This window comes from Cyprinodon tularosa, unplaced genomic scaffold (genome assembly GCF_016077235.1).
Source record: "Cyprinodon tularosa strain WSP-4 unplaced genomic scaffold, ASM1607723v1 ctg659, whole genome shotgun sequence".
Taxonomy (NCBI): Eukaryota; Metazoa; Chordata; class Actinopteri; order Cyprinodontiformes; family Cyprinodontidae; genus Cyprinodon; species Cyprinodon tularosa.
This window is the reverse complement of record NW_024039406.1, coordinates 351,523-374,000: the sequence shown is the minus strand read 5'-3', so window position 1 is coordinate 374,000 and position 22,478 is coordinate 351,523. Positions and strand designations below refer to the sequence as shown.

General features: G+C 42.3%; 1 protein-coding gene across 1 annotated transcript in view; it reads left to right on the top strand.

Moving 5' to 3' along the window:
* The window catches only part of LOC119799316 (SCO-spondin-like), a gene marked incomplete at its 5' end in the record, with an annotated part of 33,412 nt that extends 10,934 nt beyond the window's left edge, over positions 1-22,478 (top strand). Inside the window, 4 exons of the mRNA XM_038309149.1 lie at positions 13,668-13,728; positions 14,102-14,232; positions 19,254-19,404; positions 22,076-22,478. Coding sequence (XP_038165077.1) covers positions 13,668-13,728; positions 14,102-14,232; positions 19,254-19,404; positions 22,076-22,098 — 366 coding nt within the window. The remainder of the gene's footprint in view (positions 1-13,667; positions 13,729-14,101; positions 14,233-19,253; positions 19,405-22,075) is intronic.

Sequence of the window (22,478 nt, the reverse complement as noted above, 5' to 3'; positions counted from 1 at the left end):
AAATAAATAAGTAGATAAATAAATAAAATTAAAAAAATAAATAAATAAATAAATTAAATAAAAAAAATAATAATAAAAAAATAAATAAATAAATAAATAAATAAATAAATAAAAAAAAAATATAAAAGGAAGATAAGAAAAAAAATAATAATAATAAATAAATAAATGAATAAGGGAAGGGACAATCCCAGCCGGCCAGCCAACGCGCAACACGCAGAGCCCCCACCCCGGACGAAGCCCCACCAGGGGGCAGCACGGACCAGGACCAAGACAGGGAGCCAGACCCAAAGCCCTTCAAAGATCTTCTTCCCTCTATCGCCACCCCCCACCCCCCCTCCGGAGATGTAATCCCTCCCCTACAATAACAATCAAGCTACTCACCACACAAGCGACAGAAGACATCCAGGCCGAGATCATACCTACTCCCCCTCCCTCCCCTTCCCCCACTTACAGAGTGCAAACCCGTGAGGGGGTAAGCACTTGCCATAGGTGTTAATGTCCATGCCCCCCCCCCAGCCCAGCAGGCCCCGAGGCACCCCGGCACACCAGAGGCCGTGGCAGCAGGGACAGACAGCCAGGCGTACACCGGCCCAGAACCCAAGCAGCACTCCCCACAGAACCCGAACCCCCGAACCCCCACCGGGGACCCCGCCCAAGGGCAATGCGCCCCAGGGATCCCAGGCCCAAGGAGCCACCCCAGACCCACCCCGCAGTAGGGCCGGGCAATGCCCAAAAACCCCCGGCACCAGCGCCAGCACCCCCACCCCGACCCCGGCCCCCGAACGACTCCCCCCAACACCGGTCCCACAGCACCAATCCGAAGAAGAAGAAAGCCACACAATACAGCTAAGCGCAAATCCCGAGCCCCACTCCAAGCCCCGATCCCCCCGCCCACACACCCCCTCCCACACAAAAAACAAACAAAAACAAAAACAAAAAAATTATAATATTCTCCCCCTCACCGGAGAAGAACGGCCGCAAACAAGCCAGTGCCCAACACCCACCGCCACACCACGAGGACCCCTCCACCCAGATGCTCCTCCCCAGAAAAGTCAACATGCCTGCCCTCCCAGGAGACAGGCAAGCCCGCCGAACAGGAATCCCCCCGGCAGCGCACCGCCGGCATGCGGGGGCCCGAGCAGCCCCAACAGAAACAACACCGGAAGGCCGACAAGGACGAACCGACGGCACCAACCAAGCCCCCAGGCGGACTCCCCCACCCAAAAACACAACGAAACCACCCCGCCCCCACCGACCACAGCAAACACAGCCGCAAGGCAAAGCAAAGGACAGAGCAGCCCCACCCGGCGCACGCCAGAGAGCCAGAGCAGCAAGGCCGCCCCAGCCGCCAGAAGCCGGCACAAGCAGCAAAAAGAAAGCAGCAGACGCGACCCCACCACCCCCGCCGCGCCCGGCGCGAAAGCAGCACGACCCACCCCGCTCCGGCCCCGCACCGCCCACAGGCCGCCGAGAGGAGGACGGCCACGCCGGCCACGGCCCGTCCCCCCCCCCGCCGCCAAACACCGAGCAACCCTCCACTCCCAAGCCGCGCACGATGCACCGCACCACGCGTCACCGGCACCCGCCCCAACAGAGCGAAGCCACACCCCGACCCGGGGGCACTCCAAAGGGACCCCCGACGCCCGCAACCCGCCCACAACAGACACACACGAACCCCGGCCACAGGCGCGACCACCCACGCCCCCCCGGACGACGCAACCACGGCAAGCACCACGGCCAACCACCGAAACCCGGCACCGGAAGACGAGGCACGCCCCGACGCCCCGCAGAGCAGAAGCACCCCGGCCAGCACCACAAAAGAACCGATGCCCGGCGCCCAGCCCCACCCAGCAGCAGCACAGCCACCAGGCCAGTAGCCCACGTCCGCCACCACGGAACCCCCCAAGAGCACCGCACGCGGCCGCCGCAGGACCCCCCCCGCGGCGCCCCAGACCCAGCCCCGACGGGGGCAACAGTCCCCCGGGCCAGACCCGCCAGGCACCCCGCTCCTAGCACCCCCCCGAGCCCCCAGGACCCAAGGACCCCCGAACTAGCCCCCGCGCCCCACAAGACGCACCCCATAGCCCCCCACTACACTAAGTGAAATTCAAGCATTTTCAAGGATTTCCAGCACCCGTACGAACCCTGAAAGTCGACAAAAGCCCCGACAACGACAATAAAAGCAGTGATACAACAATAAAACCCAAAACAGTGCAACAAAAGTCCAGACAACAACATTAAAAGCCGCAATACAACAACCTAAACTAAAACTTTGGAACAAAAGCAATAACTGACAAAAGGTGCGACACAACAACAAAGACTAAATCACAGCAACAACAGCCCAGACAATAATAATAAAAGCAGAAAAACAATTTAATTCAGTTTATTTCTATACATCCAATTTACAACACACGTCACCTCAAGGCACTTTCATCATGCAGTCAAATTGATTCAAAGTTTTCTAAGGAAAACCAGTTGATTGAATCAACTCATTGACTCAAATACAATCCCTGTTACTTTGCATGCTTGTAGCGACAGTGGAGAGGAAAAACTCCCTCTTAACAGGAAGAAACCTCCAGCAGAACCAGGCTCAGTGTGAGCGGCCATCTGCTGAGGCCGACTGGGGTTCAAGGAGACAGAAGCAGAGATAGAAAAAGCAGTTGTAAAAGGCGGCAGGAAACACAACCAGTCACAGTCAGAGAAACAGGACAACACTGAAAAACAGGCCAATATCCAACATCTACAGTATAGACAAAGGTGTTGATGGCAGCAGCACAGCTGATATTTCTCTCCAGAAGGGAGTCACAGCCAAACAGGAACAGACCAGATGAAGCTACTATGAGAAAAAGCAGAGAGAGCAGAACGTTAGAGATTGAACTAACAGATTCTGCAGAGTGGGAGAATAGAAATGGTGAAAGCACACATATATATGTATACATAATACAATCAAAGGCGATGTCCCTCTGACCTTTTAATGCAGGATCCTAAAGTTCATTCTATCAGTTCTCATTTATATTTCATTTTTAACAGCATAGTTTATTATTTTGTCGCAATGTTTAGTTTTATTTTGCAGGCTGAAAGTTTTTCTATCATAATAAACATATTATATACGCTGATTCCAATAATAAAGTTACTTAGAATCTTCAAAGAAGAACATCTTTCTGTGATCATTATATTTTACCTATATAGTTTGAAAAAAACGCTGAAACCCAGGTGACCTAGAGAGAAAGGTTCGCAGTCTGTGTCTCTGATGGATGTTCAGTCATGACCCCAGAGTGGAACGGTTCACACAGCGTCTCTGGTGGGCTCAGCAACTCTGGCTCAAATTACTCCTCTCTCCTGTAGAATATGAGGGATGTTCTCAGAGAGTCGCAGGCTCTGTTCTCTTTTAGAATGTGAAATACATTCTTTAGTTGATAATGTTGATTCAGTTTCAAGCTCATCCAACCAGCATTTGATTTAAACCAAGTCAGATATGATTAAATAAAAAACTGCAATCTCCTTCACACGTTTACTTCTAAAGAGTAATTATTTTAAATCAAAGCTTTTTTTTATACAGTAATTATCTTATCCACAAAATTCCACATCCTTCGTAACTGGCTTTTCTCTGTTCCAGACGCCTAAAGCTTCCACGCTTCCTCCCATCTTGCTGTGTTCTGAGTTCCATGGAGCTCGAGGAGAGCGTCTATGACATTATATTATTTGTTAAAGAGGTATTAAGGGTTTATTTTAGTGATACTGCCACCTGTGGCCTAAACACAGAACTGCAGCAATCTTCTTCTCTTTCTAGTATTTCGCGCTCATACTTAGCAAAGTTTTGTTTTTTTCTCTTTTACCTTTTTTCAGCTTACCTAGAGTTACCGTTGGTGTCTGAGTTGAGCTTGACGCCAGACATTTCTGAGTATCTGCAATATCCATCTTGAATATAACGGTTAGATGTTTGTCGGGTCGGACCCATTTAACATGGATGCGCTTAACGTCACATCGCTGAGCAGTGCAGGAACTATGGAAGTGGGATTTGAAATAAAAATGTCACTGAAATTTAAATGTTGTATGTTTGTACTTACTGTTTCAGTGTTAAAATATATTCAGAACACATTTTTGACCTAAAAATAAGTTCATTGTCATTATTTCTACACAGTTGAAATTGCATTTGTTATTTTCTCCTTAAGCTAAAAATTCACATTACTATTTCAAAGTGATTACAATTTCAATACTTACTCGTACTCGTACTCGTCGTCTCCCGCTTTATCCGGAACCGGGTCGCGGGGGCAGCAGACTAAGCAGAGACTCCCAGACTTCCCTCTCCGCAGACACCTCCTCCAGCTCTGTTGGGGGAAGCCCTAGGCGCTCCCAGGCCAGCCGAGAGACATAGTCTCTCCAGCGTGTCCTGAGCCGTCCCCTGGGCCTCCTCCCGGTGGGACATGCCTGGAACACCTCCCGAGGGAGGCGTCCAGGGGGCATCCGAAGAAGATGTCCGAGCCACCTCAACTGACTCCTCTCGATGTGGAGGAGAACCGGCTCTACACTGAGCCTCTCCCGAATGACCGAGCTCCTCACCCTATCTCTAAGGGAGAGCCCAGCCACCCTGCGGAGAAAGCTCATTTCAGCCGCTTGTATCCGGGATCTCGTTCTTTCGGTCATGATCCAAATTTCATGACCATAGGTGAGGGTAGGAACGTAGACCGACCGGTAAATTGAGAGCTTTGCCTTTTCGCTCAGCTCTCTCTTCACCAGGACAGACCGGTGCAGCGTCCGCATTATTGCAGCAGCCGCACCGATCCGTCTATCGATCTCCCGCTCCATTCTTCCCTCACTCGTGAACAGGACCCCAAGATACTTGAACTCCTCCACTTGAGGCAAGGACTCCCCTCCAACCCGAAGGGGACATGCCACCTTTTTCCGGTCGAGAACCATGGCCTCGGATTTGGAGGAGCTGATTCTCATCCCAGCCGCTTCACACTCGGCTGCGAACCTCACCAGCGCACGCTGTAGGTCTTGGGAGGAGGGAGCCAGCAGAACTACGTCATCCGCAAAAAGCAGGGACGAGATCCGCTGTTCCCCAAACCAGACCCCCTCCGGTCCTTGGCTGCACCTAGAAATCCTGTCCATAAAAGTTATGAACAGGACCGGTGACAGAGGGCAGCCCTGTCGGAGTCCAACATGCACCGGGAACAGGTCCGACTTAATGCCGGCAATGCGAACCCGACTCCTGCTCCGCTTGTACAGAGAACGGATGGCCCCTAATAAAGGGCCCCCGACTCCATACTCCTGGAGCACCCCCCACAGGGCAGCACGAGGGACACGGTCGAATGCCTTCTCCAAGTCCACAAAACACATGTGGACTGGTTGGGCAAACTCCCATGAACCCTCAAGCACCCTGCAGAGGGTGTAGAGCTGGTCCACCGTTCCACGGCCAGGACGAAAACCACACTGCTCCTCCTGCAGCCGAGGTTCGACAATCAGCCGGACTCTCCTCTCCAGCACCCTGGCATAGGCCTTTCCGGGGAGGCTGAGAAGTGTGATTCCCCGATAGTTGGAACACACCCTCCGGTCCCCCTTCTTGTGGAGGGGAACCACCACCCCAGTCTGCCAATCCAGGGGAACTGTCCCCGACCTCCACGCGATGTTGAAGAGACGTGTCAACCATGACAGCCCGACAACATCCAGAGCTCTGAGATACTCAGGACGGATCTCGTCCACCCCCGAAGCCTTGCCACCGTGGAGTTTTTTGACTACCTCTGTGACTTCAGCCCGGGTGATGGACGAACCCAGCCCCAAGCACCTCGTCTCTTCTTCCCCCACGGAAGGCATGTCTGTCGGGTTGAGGAGATCCTCAAAGTATTCCTTCCACCGCCCGACAATATCCTCCTTCAAGGTCAGCAGCTCCCCACACCCACTAAAAACAGTGTTAGTGAAGCACTGCTTTCCCCTCCGGAGGCGCCGGACGGTTTGCCAGAATCGCTTTGAGGCCAACCGATAGTCTTTTTCCATGGCCTCTCCGAACTCCTCCCAGGCCCGAGATTTTGCCTCTGCAACCACCCGGGCCGCGACACGCTTGGCCTCACGGTACCTGCTTGCTGCTTCAGGAGTCCCACAAGCCAGCCAGGCTTGATAGGACTCCTTCTTCAGCTTGACGGCATCCCTTACTATCGGTGTCCACCACCGGGTTCGGGGATTGCCACCACGACAGGCACCGCAAACCTTACGGCCACAGCTACGGGCAGCCGCATCGACAATAGAGGCAGAGAACACAGCCCATTCGGACATCAATACTTACTTTTCAGTTTAATTTTTTTGTGTCCGCCGGGCTCCAAATCAAGTCTTTTTTCCCATATCTGACATTCTAAGCTATTTACCCTCCAAAAAAATTGGATTTGAGCCGTTTCCATGTATGTTACTAGCCTCGTGAGACCATCCTGATCTTGCGAACTTTCAAGGTTTCACTCGCAGATCAGTCTGGAGACTCTCCGTTAAAGAACATTTGGAGCCGTTCACCAAACGAACGTCCAATCAGCGTTGGCTTTGAGGCGGGTTGAGGTGTGACGCAACGAGAAGCGCCACAGTTCAGTCTAAAGAACATGGCGGCTTCAGCCGATGAAACTAGCGTTAGCGTGGCTATCGAGCAAGTTTTATCGGAATTACAGAGTATTTCTTCACTGAAAGAAGAGCAAAACACTGCTCTGGAGGCTTTTCTCAGAGGAAAAGATGTTTTTGCTCTTCTCCCAACTGGTTTCGGCAAGAGTAGCCTGGCTTGTGGTTGTTTTCGTCGTCGCTCTGTTAGTACGTCATATGCTTCGTTGATATGATTGGTTTATTTGGCCCGTCTATCACCAACATAGGCCAATCAGCTAACCAGTATTTTCGCCCCTTCCCAAAATTACTTCAACGGAAGGTTTCCAGATGGATATGCGGAGGTTAGTATGTTACTAAATCAACAGTTTTCAAAGCATGTCCAGCCTAAGATCTCATCAGAAATATCTGCATTTAGTATCAAGACTTGCTGCATGCACATAACCTTAAAGCTTTAATGATATGGGATACAGATGCAAGCATTGGGCAAAATTAGGAGACACAGGGGAATAGAATCTAGGAATTAGCCGATGAGTCCAGAGAAACAGGGAGGAACACAACAAATAACCTGTCCAATAATAGAAACTAAATAAGTCAGAAAACAATGGCATAACTAAAAAATATGGGAAGCAAAACGTCTTAAAACTTGGGAAATAAAGTCCAGTGGTTTATTTTTTAACTTTTTTTGGAATAACTAAAAGAAAAAAAAGAAACTAAGCTTAAAAAAACGGTAGGCAATAGTGTGTTGCAAGACGACCTGAAGAAAATGAGATCATTGGATGTTTTCATGCAGAAAGCGCAATGAACAAATCAAAAGTAATAATAATTACACTAAATTAAAGTCATTTATGAAAGTTTTTAAACCCAACAAGGTCAAAAAAAGAGACGTTGTAGTGAAAAACTCTCCAATTAGACACAGTCAAAATGAAAACCACAATCTAACACTTCATCATGACGGACTTTAATGAGATTAGTAAGAGCAACCCATTTTTCGGCTCAAAAAAAGAATCTTTCCTTGGAGACCAAGTTCAAAAAAAGCCACAGCAGCAGAAATCTGCCGTATCATTCTTGACACTGGGACCTGAGGAGGTATTTTTAGCTTCTGGATGCTGTAGGTAGGCAGTGATGAAAGTAAATGGGCCAAAGGAATGCAATGATTGCTTGTGGCACTCTCAAATCCCTTCCTGTTTGCTTTGAGTTATGCCTCCATGAAGTCACACCGCGGCTCTTTTCCCCGGTCGGTATGAAAAGGTCATTTAATGCCTGGTGGTTTTGTTCTCTACACTGCTTTCTGTCAGCACGAGGGGATTTATGAGTCACTTCTGTAGTTTACTAAAGGTGTTATCAAGCCAGTGATAAAACCTGTCAGGATGGTTTTCCTCTCAGAAGCAACTCTTTTTGTTATCTGTCAGAGACAGAAACAGATGTTTATCCAACAAAAAATATGTGAGTTACAAAACAAGAGTTTGGCACTGAAGCATGAACGGATTTCATTTTGTTTTCTCGACCATAGGAGGTCAAATATACATACATACTGAATGATGTTTTGGTTTTTTAATATTCAAACATCCCTTAACAAGATGTAGTGATTATTGGCTTATGTACAGTAGTAGCCGTTCAAACTTTTCCCACTTTCCTCTATGGGCCCTTGGCTGGTCCCCTACAATTCTTTGGACTTAAATATTCTATTATTATTTGTGGACAATAAGATCTAAAGAGAAGCATCATCACTGCAAAAACGATCTAGAAATAAGTAAAAATGCCAATGAAATGAGTGATTTTACTCTTAAAATAAGATAATTAAATAATATGCACTTGAAATAAGATGATGCAATTGTGTTTTCTTATTTTAAGTGCAAATTGTCTTGCTCCATTGGCAAAATGTCTCTTTTACCTCCTCAATTGAAGAACCAATGCACTTATTTCAAGAAAAAATGACTTATCTAGATTCAGATTTTTTGCAGACCCTGTAATACTTTGAAAGGTTTGAGTCGGTAAAGAAATGTACACACGCAGGAGAAAGGCCAGTGACATGTGAGCTGGCTCGGAGCTCGTCTGCCTGGCTGTGTGTTTCCTGGACGGGGCCGCCTTTTGCAGCTGCTTTTTGTGTCTCCGCTTCTGTCTCCTTGAACCCCAGTGGGCCTCAGCAGATGGCCGCTCACACTGAGCCTGGTTCTGCTGGAGGTTTCTTCCTGTTAAAAGGGAGTTTTTCCTCTCCACTGTCGCTACAAGCATGCTTAGTGTCAGGGATTGCTGAAGAGTCAATGAGTCGATGCAATCAACTGGTTTTCCTTAGAAAACTTTGAATCAATTTGACTGGATGATGAAAGTGCCTAGAGGTGACGTGTGTTGTGAATTGGCGCTATAGAAATAAACTGAACTGAATCGAATTTAAATTGAAGTTGGAGGGGATTTTGCTGCCATTCGGCTGGCCTTTGACTGGGAAGCGCCATTTTGAATGGCTGCTACTGTAGAGATCCACAATAATTTAACCCAGGTTTGATATGGTTTAGAGCAGGGGTCACCAACGCGGTGCCCGCGGGCACCAAGGGGCCCTCAAGGACCACATGGGGTGCCTCAACGCCTTCTGAAAACAGCAACTCAGCAGTGGGCAAAGTTTGAAATTTGATTTTATTCTGTGACTCTTCTTTTTAATCATTTATAGAGCATTTCATCACAGTAATCATATAGGGCATTTTAGCATTTATAGAGATTTTAAAATTATAATGTTTAAAGGAAAATTAGAAATTAAAAGTTAATAAAAATGTGTTTAATTTGGATGAAGTTTAGGTGAACGCTGACCCCTCTTGTTTATAGGTCAGTATTGGTAGCCCTTCCTATGATTCAGTAGCCATGAAGTAGCCCTCAGCCTTGAAATGGTTGGTGACCCCTGGTTTAGAGTCTTGACAAAAACAGAAATGTTGGACTGCTAGTCTAAAATTCTAAGCATACCCCATACATTTTCCTTACGATTAAGGTAAGGGTAATACCAGAGCCTTAATGTTGTTCTGCTTTGCCACTCTTAACTTCAAAACCAGTCCTGATGTGTGCTTGGGTCCATTATTGTTGTGTAGTTTCACCCTAAAAGACATCGATTTGTCCTATAATTTATGAATTTTGAGGTACTCTTCATGATCTAATGTGCCTTCTATTTTATGGAAGGCACCACCGAAAGAGCTCAACATGATTCTACCTCCACCCTGCTTTGCAATTGGTTTTGGTCTCTCTCTTGTTTCTTTCGTAAAGGTTCAAACTGAAAAGCTCCATAAATTCTTCTTGTCTCGAGCCTCTTTCACACCAACAACACTGCAAAAACAATCTAGAAATAAGTCAAAATGTCTTAAATAAAGGGCATTTACCCTTAATTTGAGCAGAAAAATAAGAGGATTTGCCAATGGAATGAGGATTTTTACTCTCAGAATAAGGAAATTAGATGATATACACTTGAAATAAGACAATGAAACAGGGTTTTCCTTATTTTAAATGTAAATTGTCTTGTTCCAATGGCAAATAGTTTAACTTACCTCCTCAATTCAACAAAAATCGCACTTGTTTTCCAGTAAACCAAACCAGGGATCTTATTGGTAATATCCTGGGTTATGTGGGAATAAACCCAGAACTGATTTACTGGGTAAAACTGCCATTTATCGACTCAATTCAGTATCCTACCTGCTACTGTACTGGAACCGCTCTAGTGTGAATAAAGACATTACATCACTGGGTAAGCCACACTTCGGCGTGTTAATTTTTAACTGACAAGGGGGATGGAAACATATTGAGCAACCCACCAGGTATTTTTTAAATTCTGGTAAAATGGTAAATGGCCAAACAAATACAGGTTTGTTTAGTGCTTTATCGAGTCCAAGGGCTCCAACGCACTATACACCACTTTTAGTAAATCACCTGTTTACACCCTGATGGGGGCAAGTTACATTGTCGCCACAGCTCCCCTGTCTCATGGTCTTGGTTCTGTTCTTTACTTTGCTCCTTGTTTTCTAGTTTTATTGGTTTAATTCCAGTTTTGTTGTAATTTCTAGGTTTATGTTAGTTCTCATGTTTTTCTGTTGTCCTCTGTTGCCCTCTTGTGTGTGTGTTCCTTTCCCCTTGGCTTCCTCGTTGTCTCCTCTCACACCTCCTCCTTGTCTGCTCGTTAGCCCTGCCTTTGTCTCACTCAGCTATACAGTATATGCTCTCCCTCTGCTCTCACTCTTTGTTTGTTCCTTGTCTTTGTTGTCCTCTCATGCTGTTGTCCACCTACCTCGTCTCTCCCTGGCTCCTCGTGTTTGGTTTCCCCTGATGTCTCCTTAGTTCTGGTTTGCTTTTGATTATTGGTTGGATTTTGCATTCCTGCCTTTGTTTACTGTTTTGCCCCATTAAACCTCTCTGCCTCTGCATTTGGGTCCTCCAAACCACAACCAAACTCTGACACCCTGGGGCTTGCTGACAGAAGCCAGGCACTGGCCCTTCTCTGTATAGCGCTTTCTGACCACCATTGGTAGGGCAATACAGTTGAAGCCTATGACCAAGAAGACAAGAATTGACACAGACAGAGCTGGAGTTTAAACAGACCACCCTCCTGTTGCAGGACAAAATCCTACATCCTATACCTTTAAAATAGCTCAAACCAGGAAATAAAATAACTATTTTCTGTGCATTTTCTGTGATTGATTAATTTCGTCTTTTTTTAACCCCTGTTCCTCATTTTCCCATGAACTGCTCTGGTTTAACTCAAATGTGAAAAGTCAGCTGCCTGCTATTTGTAGCATGACCCAAACCCATCAGAGTAGGTTGGTCCATTCTAGCAGCTCTATGTTGTTTCACCCCTATTTTAACAGCCAGCTAATCTAATCAAACTAAACTTAATAAAATATAATCCCATTATATACTTGGAAAATTGGAGAAAACCCAGATCGCACAAAGCACAGGGAATCTCTGTGACCTCATTCACTGAAAGCCAACAGCTTTACCTTCATACCTTCCCTGTGAACACAATGAACACTGGCTATGGAAAGAGACTGTTTTAATTTAAGGATGTAATCGATCAAAGTCTACATACCATGGAAGAAATCATTTACCTCTGTGAATAAAAGACCTTTAACCACTTAGCTCCCACCGACCGGCCCGGGGAGTTTTGAAGTCACATTTTGTTTTGCATCAAAGAGCAGACTTATTTGGAAACAAAAACCCAACATGTTGTACCTCTTTAGAATCAAGTGATCCTAAAGAAAACTACTATCAACTCAATGGTAAGCCAAATATCCTAACAAGCACCAATAACTTAGAATCTATAATCAAATTAGAACTGAAAAATTTCACTTCATACATTGTTCACATCTTCTTGGATTCTACTGTGGAATAAAATAGCTCATTTTGTCTGTAACACTCAACATAAAAGTAATATCCGGTTGTATTACCATAAAATAAAATCATGTGTCATAATAATCCACCACAGCTAACTTTTTTCCATAGAAAATTAAAAGAATTTCAGAATAAAAGCTAATTCTTCTGAAGTCCAGTGAGGTATGTCTACCATTTTAGGCTTTACAGAATACGTTACATGGTCTTGTTCACCAAGTTTGCTCCCAAAATCAAAACCATAGTTCCTTTTTCAGGATCCAGAGCATGTCGGAAGCGTCCAGCATGAAAAAAAATGCAGTCCCAAGGAGCATGCGATGTTGTAGTCCTTGTGCATCTTGAACTCCTCAAATTAGTGAACAATCAAACTTCGACATATTTTGTTAGCCAATAAGATAAGCTTTGCAATAAAGGAATGGAAGTGTAGAGGCGGGCTTAAACAATCATGCTTATTAATGTGCATAAAGAGTGAAAGGAGAAATGGATATACTAAGAGTTTAAATTCTGAAAGCTGAAAAGTTTCAATATTTTAAAAGTGAAAATTTGTTTAAAACTAAATGTGGAAATAGTTTTTGTATGGTGAAATTAATCAGAAAATTTGAATAATCCAGTTTGGCGCTTTTGGTCCATATTTTTAGCCTCGTGAGACTATCCTGATCTCGCGAGCTTTCAAGGTTTCACTCACTAATCAGTCTGGCTACTTTCCGTTAAAGAACATTTGGAGCCATTCACCAAACGAACGTCCAATCAGCGTTGGCTTTGAGGCGGGTTGAGGTGTGACGCAACGAGAAGCGCGACAGTTCAGTCTAAAGAACATGGCGGCTTCAGCCAATGAAACTAGCGTTAGCGTGGCTATCGAGCAAGTTTTATCGGAATTACAGAGTATTTCTTCACTGAAAGAAGAGCAAAACACTGCTCTGGATGCTTTTCTCAGAGGAAAAGATGTTTTTGCTCTTCTCCCGACTGGTTTCGGCAAGAGTTTGATCTATCAATTGGCTCCTCTTTGTCGTCGCTCTGTTAGTACGTCATATGCTTCGTTGATCTGATTGGTTTATTTGGCCCGTCTATCACCAACATAGGCCAATCAGCTAACCAGTATTTTCGCCCCTTCCCGAAATTACTTCAGCGGAAGGTTTCCAGATGGATATGCGGAGCAAATCCATCTGGCGGAGTCAGGTTACCATATTTTGATCAGTTTTGCCGAATGGACCTTTTGCATACAACAAGGGTCACAGTTTCACAATGCTTATGAGCAGAGTAAGTGTAGTAAGTTGGAGACGCAACCATGAATTATACCCAAGATAAAGAAGATTAAAAATATATTTTCCTTATGTGAGCAAAAAATATCTATTTTTTTCAAATGTTTAAAGTTACAAAGCTCAAGTTTATCCAAAAATTGGAGGATCTTAGCTTACAAACAAGAAACATCACAAGCGTGTGGGAAAACATTATTACTGACCAATGGTATTAGGGAATGCAATTCATGTGTGCACAAGCTATAAAAAGATGGGCGCAAAAAAATCACAAAAATCCTTTTTTCTTTCTTTTCTCTTTTATAATTTTTAATCTTTTAAAAATTATTTTAATCCCCTTTAATTGTTTGTTTTAATTATGCATTTAAATACTTTTATGCCACTGCAGTGTACTTTTCCTATACTGCTTTTCCTTTTTTACAGGCAAGGCTTTGAGTTGCTACTCAAATGTGCTTAATAAATAAACTTGCATCCTCTTGTTGTCAGGGTGACGTTAAAGTGGAGGAACCAGGCAGCTGCTGTCCAGTCTGCAGGAAGCTGTTCCCAGGTTAGTTTCATGAGGGAATTCAGCTCTGTGTTTGGATACAAGCTTCAAAAAGCCCTCATGAAAATGATTCAGTGAATGTGATGATTTATTTTATAGAAGGGTAAAAATTGAGTCCTGCAGTCCCCAATTAATGAGAGATTACATTCCTCAGCCCATGCCAGGCTTTAATCACTCTCCCTGCGGAGGAAATGTCACATGGGGGGAGGGGCACAGCAATGTCACTCTGCTCTCTGCAGACAAACTATCAGCTCCCTTTTCTCCTTGTATCATTCCTCTCTTTCACGTTTGTGCAAAAAGTAAATGATAAAGAGTTTTATACGTCCTTTCTGTCCTGCTGTTCCTCCGTCCTCATTCTGATCTGTGTTTCCATCAGGTGAGCCTGTGGCGGAGTGCAAGCGCTACGTTGAGGTGCGGAACATCACCAAGGGAGGCTGTCGGCTTGACAACGTGGAGGTCAGCTTCTGCAGGGGGCGCTGTCTGTCCTGGACGGATGTCATCATGGAGGTATGAAGAGCTGACGGCTCACAATAACAGGGTTACTGTCTGAACATCTTATGTTCAAATCAATGATTATGTAATTTACTCTTAATAAATAACAAAATCCCCAAACTTGTATGGTTTAAAAACACAGAATATTAGTTTTTATTTAGATCCTAACAACTTTCTCAGGACATTTTCGGACTGCTCAGTCAATGCAAATATTTTCAAGACTGGACAATTTGTTAAATTTTTGTGCATAAACATAAATTTTTTCACTGTAAATAATTAAGAGGGAAAGTATTTTTGTTGATATGGGTTTATAATGAGTTTCCTTTTGTGTTTTTTCTTTGGTTTTTCTGTAAACGAATGACAATGTTTGATTATCCTTTTTTTTCACTGTATATAGTTGCACCTATTCTTTTAAATTGAATTTTTATAATAAAAAAAGATAAATAAAAAATAAAAAAAATTGAAAAAAGATCACAACAGAATACTGAATTCCAGAATAACTTAAGAATGAATCAGGATTATAATGTTTTTTAATGTATTCTGTGCATTCATTCATTAATTCAGTCATTCCTGCTTACATAGATTGGTCTGTTCATCAAAGCTTCCCATTTAATTCAATTCAGTTTTATTTCTATTTATTGGCTCTTTGCTTCATGGGTAAATCAGGTGGTAGTGATACTCCAGATGAACCCCTTTCCTGGCCTGGCTCCAGGACAGGGACGTGGCTAGACCTATTTTAGGGTGGCTGAAGTCATCCCTTCGTTGGTATTAGCCACCCCATAATTATTTTGCGATTTTTATTGTTATTTTTTTATTTATTGATTTTTTTTTCCATATAACCCCAAACAATTGCAGTAAAGCACTGAAAACGAGCCACCAAGAAGGCAAGTTAATCTGAAGATAAGTTCCTGTTAGTTTATTTACAAACACAATTATTTATACAATTATTAATATCGTTAGGATATTCATTTCCTTCATTGGCTCCGCGTCCAGCGTCACGTCACGTGGTACACGGCCATCAACTGGACCATAGCAGCTGTGCAGTGCAGCAACAGCGCGCCCTTTGAATCTCCACACAGTCATCGAGCTTGATTAGGAAAGTTATGGTTGCGTGCAGATACATACGGTGAGTTTGCCATTTGATGTCAGCGGTTTACATTTTCTTCACTTTACCTGGAGTGAGGAAAGAGACAATATAGGCCTAATAGCTTGTCTGATTCAGTAGGAATTACGTTACCATGGTGAACAAAGTCAGTGGTGTGGGAAAACACGATGTTGTTGTAGCCTACTAGCATCATTATAATAGTTTTGTCACAGGAGCAGTGATGGGCAGTAGCGCCGCTACATGTAGCGAAGCTATTAGTTTAACTACATTTTCAAGTAGCTTGACCGTAGCGTCGCTGCTTTATTTATCAAGTAACTTTCCTGTAGCGACGTTATTGTTTTGATCAAGTAGCGACGTAGCGTCCACAAACGCTACAAAATCCAGGGCAAAACTAAGAAATGAAACCATGTTTTCTATTTCTAAACAACAATCAGCCACAAAACTACTGTAAATAGCAGTTTCAGCTGACGCTTTATAAGTGGCGTAGTAGCACAGGCACACTCCGTAGGGTTAAACAAGCGCACCTTTTCCGAGGCTGTCGTTCTATTGGCTGGAAAGGTTGCTAGGCAACGATCCAACTGCAGTCTGAGAGAGCAAAACAAATCCGCAAGCAGAGCGTAACTGAGACCCGTGCAGAGCGGAGATGGAGGCAAGCGAGAGGAAAAAATATCTGTGATAATATAGAAAATATCTGTTTAAATCTGAGAGAAGAAACAAAGATTTTTGAGAGAAGAGAAAATATTTGAGAGAGAGCGCATGTTTTGAGTGTGAGCATTATAAGTTTTGAGTGCAAGAAGATGAAATTCTTTTCTCTAATTGAAGTTATGTGCTCTTGCATTATGGCAGGATAATTCTCCCATATCTATGTGCCACCAGTCTGATAGGGCGACACTGTGTGATATGGTAGTGCTTCCTTGGGTTGACTATAGTTCTAAGTTGTACGTTTCATATACTGTTGATTTTGTGTTTTCATTAATACATTGTACTTAAAAATACTTCCTTTATTTGCATTAAAACTTTGTCAGACTGATGTGAAAAAGTCTCAAGGATATCCTTCTTTGCAATGATGCTATTGCCTATTGCCTACTGTCCATTTATGCAACTTGTATTTTGTGGTTAAACTTTAGATTAAGCAGAAATCGATCAAAGATAATGCTGCATTTATTGTTAAGTTCCTCACATATATGTGTTTCTCTCTGTGCCAGGTGTAGAGAAAGACATGCCAAAGTCCAGGTCACACACACACACCAAGCACACACACAGAAACAGGGTTATTGCAAAGCAGACAGGGGTTCCTGACAGGTTGTGGGTGCAGGGGAGATGGGGAAAGATGAATGGCCAGGTTAAGGGTTTATGAAGATGTTGGGAGTCTGTTGGTTAGACAACTGTCTTCTGTAGAAGGTTTCCATTATGATGAGTGGCGAACCACTTGCCTTCTTCCATTTATGCAGTAATGCATGGCACCTACCATTTACTCTTTGTAATTTAGCACATTTTAACTGGTGTAGTTTAGTTGGTGAAGTAGCATTAGTGAGGGAAGTGTTTCCCAGGTATGTTGCTCTTAAAATAATGAATTTATAGACAGCGCCTTAGAAAGTGCACTGAAAAAATTTCGGCGCGCGCTGTGCGCGCGCAATATCTTACCTAGGGGCTAAGCCACCCATGTCTCTCAAACCTAGTGACGGCCCTGCTCCAGGATGAGGCTTCTGTGTCCCTGCTTAATGTTTTACACCAACCCAACCCGCCTGACCTCTTCCTGCCATCATTGTGATGTCAAGTTTTTCTTTATTTTGTCTGTCAACCTTCAACACATCAAAGTCTTTAGTCTATTTTTTTCCTATAAACTCTAAATTATCTCCAAATATAACTTTACTTCAAGCAAATATCTATTTAATCCAAAAGTCAAATATGAAATCTGTGCGAAGGTTGAGCCTTTATTAACCGTGCTAAACACATAGCATCTTTCTTGTTGTTTTTCTTTTATCCCTTTTCTCATTTCCTTTTATCCCTTAAAAAAGCAAACTCATCACAACATCACCATGGAGACGTGACTCTCCCTTGGCAACCTTACATGTTGATTACAAAAAGAAGATTATAACTTCAGCTATTTTGGGAGAAAAGTAAAATTAAAAGTTAGCCTTACCCAATTTATCACCATCCTGTTACTGTGGCAACCGGGAATGTTAAATTGTGATTGAGAATTGAGGAGTTTTAATTCACAAAGCAGAGCTAACCTGTTCCCGAGACCTTTGATTCATAACTAACCTTCAAAATGACATAATAACTCAAAAGGTGTTTTTATAAGTGCTTTAGTCATGTAGGTTTGAAGGTGATGTTTCTACGCCAATTTTTCTATAACTCACATTCTAACACTGACCCCTCTTTTCTAGGAAACTCGTAGATTTATTGTTTTACACATTTCATGGAACTTTTCCTTTACTGGATATAAAACCGTCTGCTTAAATGGAGTTAGAAAACATAAACAGTTTGCCCTGATTGAGTCAGCAAAGTAAAGAGAAGATTATAAAAGCTGAGTAATCTGAAAAAATATATATACAGTAGAGTGAACTTTTATTCTTTTATTGTTGCAAGAAAAATGCAATCCACACATGAAACTTTGAAAACTTTGATAAACTAAATTAAGGTTGCAAGGGGATCTTTGCCGTTTTCTCAGTATTTTATTTAAAAAATATATATATATATTTACTAGCTTTTTACATTTTATTTATTTATTTTTTCAAATAATTTTTACAGGTTTTATATTTTAAATTTTTCCAAAAAAAAAAAAAAGCAGATTACCTTATTTACCGTCTCAAATTTAGGTAAAATACACTAATATTAAAACATTTATTTTCAGCATTATTTTTCTTCATAATTTATAAAAAAAAAATTTTACAGAGCTTATATTTTTATAAAATGTTATACCTTGCGTTTTATGAATTGCGTCCTTTTCAAATTGCGTTTCACAGATCAGATTCTCTTCACCGATACAAACACTCGCTGTTGTCCGATAAAATATTGTTGCTAACGTCCAGCAGACAAATAGAAATGCATCTTCACTCCCCACTTCAGAGGAAAACCCGCCCTAAAACATGAAGAGAAGTAGATCTGGAAAACGCAACCAGAAAAGAAGGCAATTTGTGAAACTTATTTGAGTTTAAAAAAAAGCGAGATATATATATATATATATATATATATATATATATAAAATCTTGAAAAAAAAATGAAGAGAAAACGTGCAAAAATTAAACCTGACACAACGGCAGTTACACTTAAAAGCTTTTGTCGTTTAAGAAGTTTTTCAAGGAATATTTGCAGTAATGTTTTTGTTTTGGTTCCATTGGAGTTGATTATCATCTCTCCCTAGTGGTACGAAGCTCTTCAGCCAGTTTACAGCTGAATTTAACTTATAGTTCATTCTTTTTGTCGGCTACTTTATTTTCCTTTGCATATGTTCTGTGTGTTAGTCTAGATTTTATATTTTAATCTAATTTTTATGTCTGCTAGTCTAACTTTTGAGGTTGCAGTGAAATCGCATATTTGCTTTTGGATCCCTCAGCCACCGTACAATACAGGAACTAGCGCCAAACGCTACAAAGATCACTTTAAAAAGAAGAAGATTTGATTTGTGGAAAAACTTTCTTTATTTGTCATGTGTATTTCAACATTATAAGCATTTTTTGACCCTTATATGGATGCTAACAAAATAAAAGGTAATGACAGTTTTGTTTTGTGAACATTTTTGGTTATTAAGGGAAAAAAAAGTTTTCAGTGAATCTAAAGGGAATGGATGAAATGCAGAGGTAAATGTACCCAATGTGAGATCAATAAAGTTCAATTATTATATTAGTATTTTTAAAAATAATAATAATTATTAATAATATTCTTGTTATCACCCCTTCTTCCACTCTACTCCATGCACCACATCCAGGAGCCCCACCTTCGGTCCGAGTGCGAGTGCTGCAGCTACAAGCTGGACCTGGTGAAACCGGTCCGTTTCCTCAGCCTGCAGTGTGAGAGCGGAGAAAGTGAGCAGGTCTTCCTGCCGGTCATAACCAGCTGTGAGTGCACCAGCTGCCACGGTGAGAGCCACACTGATTTGCATGCATGCATGTCTCTCATGTCGGTATGAAAATAAGGGCCTGACAGAAGATCAGAACTCTGTGCTAACTTCAAGTCAACAAAACACACTTTTACACAAAAGCATTTTAATGTCTGGACCTTTAATAAAATCAAGCCTGCCTTTTATCTGTTGTTTTTAGAGCACAGATAAAAACAGTTATTAAGAAAATACTCTTATGAAGAATGAATATGATCATTTTAACATAGATTTACCTTAAGTTAAAAAAAACAGACACTAAACACAACGACTTATCAGAGCCAGAGCAGGTTAGGGAAGGATTTGATTGGCTGTAGCACCACATTTTTTTTTCAACTCAAAGACCTACTAGTTTATTTGCGTTGATTAAAACAAGCTTAAAGATAATGGACATTTTTAGACCATATAATTCTACATAATATAAATAAAATAAATTTCTTTGTAAATAAATGTCAGTTGGCTGCAGATTATCTCCACGTGCTGCAGATTATATGGCCGGGGCTCATTTGCATGCAGGAAAGGAGCCGGTTTCTCTGCTGGGATGTTGAGGAAGCCATGCTTGCTGTGATCGTTGCCTCCTGCATGGTTGGCTCTGGTTTCTTTAAACCTCCTTTATAATATCTGTGGGGTTAAGAAGCTCAAAATGGAAGCATGGAGTTCTCTAATGATTCCTTATAAGTTATTACTTTTTTCTGAAAAAAAAACAAAAACTAATCCTAATGAACTGAAAAAATTACCTTATCTAAAAAAAAAATAGGACTTTGATCACTGAGCAGTAGTCTAGTTATTTCCTCCCTTGCTCAGGTAATTAACAATGTATTAAATGAGGAAGTTATGTCCCCTAAAAAAGCCGGTGCACCCCAGGGGCTTCCTCACGGTTCTTTTCCTGGGAGCAAGTTATTTACTACTCTTAACATGTAAAAAGAACTATAAAACAGGAGTAAAAAGTAACAGAGTTTATTCCAGATCAGGTTGTTACAGGACAGAGAAAATGCTTGGAGCTTGCACAGCTGTGGTCTCAAAAATCAGGTCAGCAAGCGTCCGGCAAAGATTGAGCCCCGAACAAGGTCATCACCTGCTTCTTATACCTCATGAGTCTATGTGTTGCATCATGTTGATGCTTAGCTGTCCGTATCAGAAACTGACATGCCATCCATGTCTTGAACTTCATGCAGCTTGCTTCTATGCTTCAGGGTTACAGATAGCTCTACTCTATCAGACCGGCTCCAAGCTGTTCCCATATCCTGTGTAATTTTAAAGACACGAAGGCTGCCCTGATTAGATGACCTCCATACACACAGTGACATCCACCATGTGAAGGAAGGCTAATCTGGCTAATCTGGCAGAGTCTGTTGTGTTTTTCCGTTTCGTGGCCAAATTAGGAAAACCAGCATCCCTAAAGTCTGTGTTGCTTGTAACACTGTATTAAAAATATATATTCTTTATGTTCTTTTAAATTATTTGAAACAAAACACAATTGTTTCAAGTTTTCTTCTCCTCAGATGACATATAGACCTCATCCGCTCAGGTTTAAAGGGTCAAGGAGTCGGTCTATGCAGTTCCCATGGTTAATGCCGATCAGAGAGGCTTGCATCATCGGTTAACTTATACATAGTTTTTCTTTTGGCTTGTTTCCATCGTTCAATCACAGCGCCACCAACAGGTCTAGCATGATTTAACAGCGTTTTATGGCGTACTGAGTACATGGATGTGATGGTAGCATCTAGTGAGCTGGCTTCACGCTTACAGAGACAGTTTCTAAAATGTTGGACGTTTTATCTTCATGTGGGCGTAGCCATAATTATCTTCTTAAAGTCGAACACCTGGTAGAGCCAGGAAACAGTTTCTGTCTCCTTATTGTTTGTACGACCGGAGGATTTATAACGATGTCCAGAAGAGTTCAGGAGATTAATATTTGAAGTTTCTTATATTTGTTTACTTTCATTTTTTACCACTAATCCAATCACATCGGGGTGAGAATCCATCTCTTTTCCAGCAATCTTGTCAAAAATAGGAGTAAAAGTAACTTATCAATAAAAGAAGCTATCTAGGCAAGGCAAGGCAAGGCAGCTTTATTTGTATAGAATATTTCAACAACAGGGCAATTCAAAGTGCTTTACATAAAAACAGGTAGAAAAATAAATACACACAAATAAATAAATAAATAAACACAGAAGAAACAGTTAAAAATAAAAACTAAATAAAACACAAGGATAGAAATTACAGCCGCTCTCATTCCGTTACCAAAAATTATAACTGTATATCCAGACAGAGGAAATGTCCTAATTAGATAAACTACTGGGAGAGTAAGCTAATATTAAGGTGTAATAAACTTCACACATCATCAATGATAATCTTTACATCTGTAAACCTGAAGCCCAGCTCTTAGTAAGGAGGTCCGCTGCATTATTACTGCGTTTTTGTCCCTTCTTAAGAAGATTTTTAAGATATACCTGAAAGAGTCTTTAACTCGCTGTTTGCTCATGTTTAATCTTTTTTTGTTTTTTTTGGTGATCTCTACATTCACAGTGATGTTTATTTTCTTCTGTTTAAGAATTCTCAGCTTGTACAGTTTATTGACAGATCAGATGTTATCTGTTGGAAGGAAATGTTCTTCTTCTTGGCTCCGTCATTTTCCTTTCTTCTCTTCACAGGAGGCGACTTGTCCAGACGTTGAGTGAATGTGTGGCCTGATAGAGAGAGTGTGTGTGTGTGTGTTGATGAGTTTGGGTCAGGTAGAGAAGAAGCAGTCTGAACCCCATGCTGAGCGAGAGCGGGATTCTCAGTGCCAACTCTCTGATAGTTGGATGCGTCTGGGATGAACAGATGGGAGGACAGTCGAGTGGAATAGGTTCCTGTTGAAGGATGAGATGCTCACATTGTTTTTTAAATCCTAGTTTCAGGTTCTTGTTTCTTCGTCCTGTACAGTCGTTTTCTACCGTGTATTTATAGTTTGATCTCTGTATGACTTGTTATGCGTTAAGAGATGTTTGCTGTCAGTTTTTCTGCTTCCTACTGTTAAACTTCCCATTAAAAATGTTTTTTATTGGAGAAATC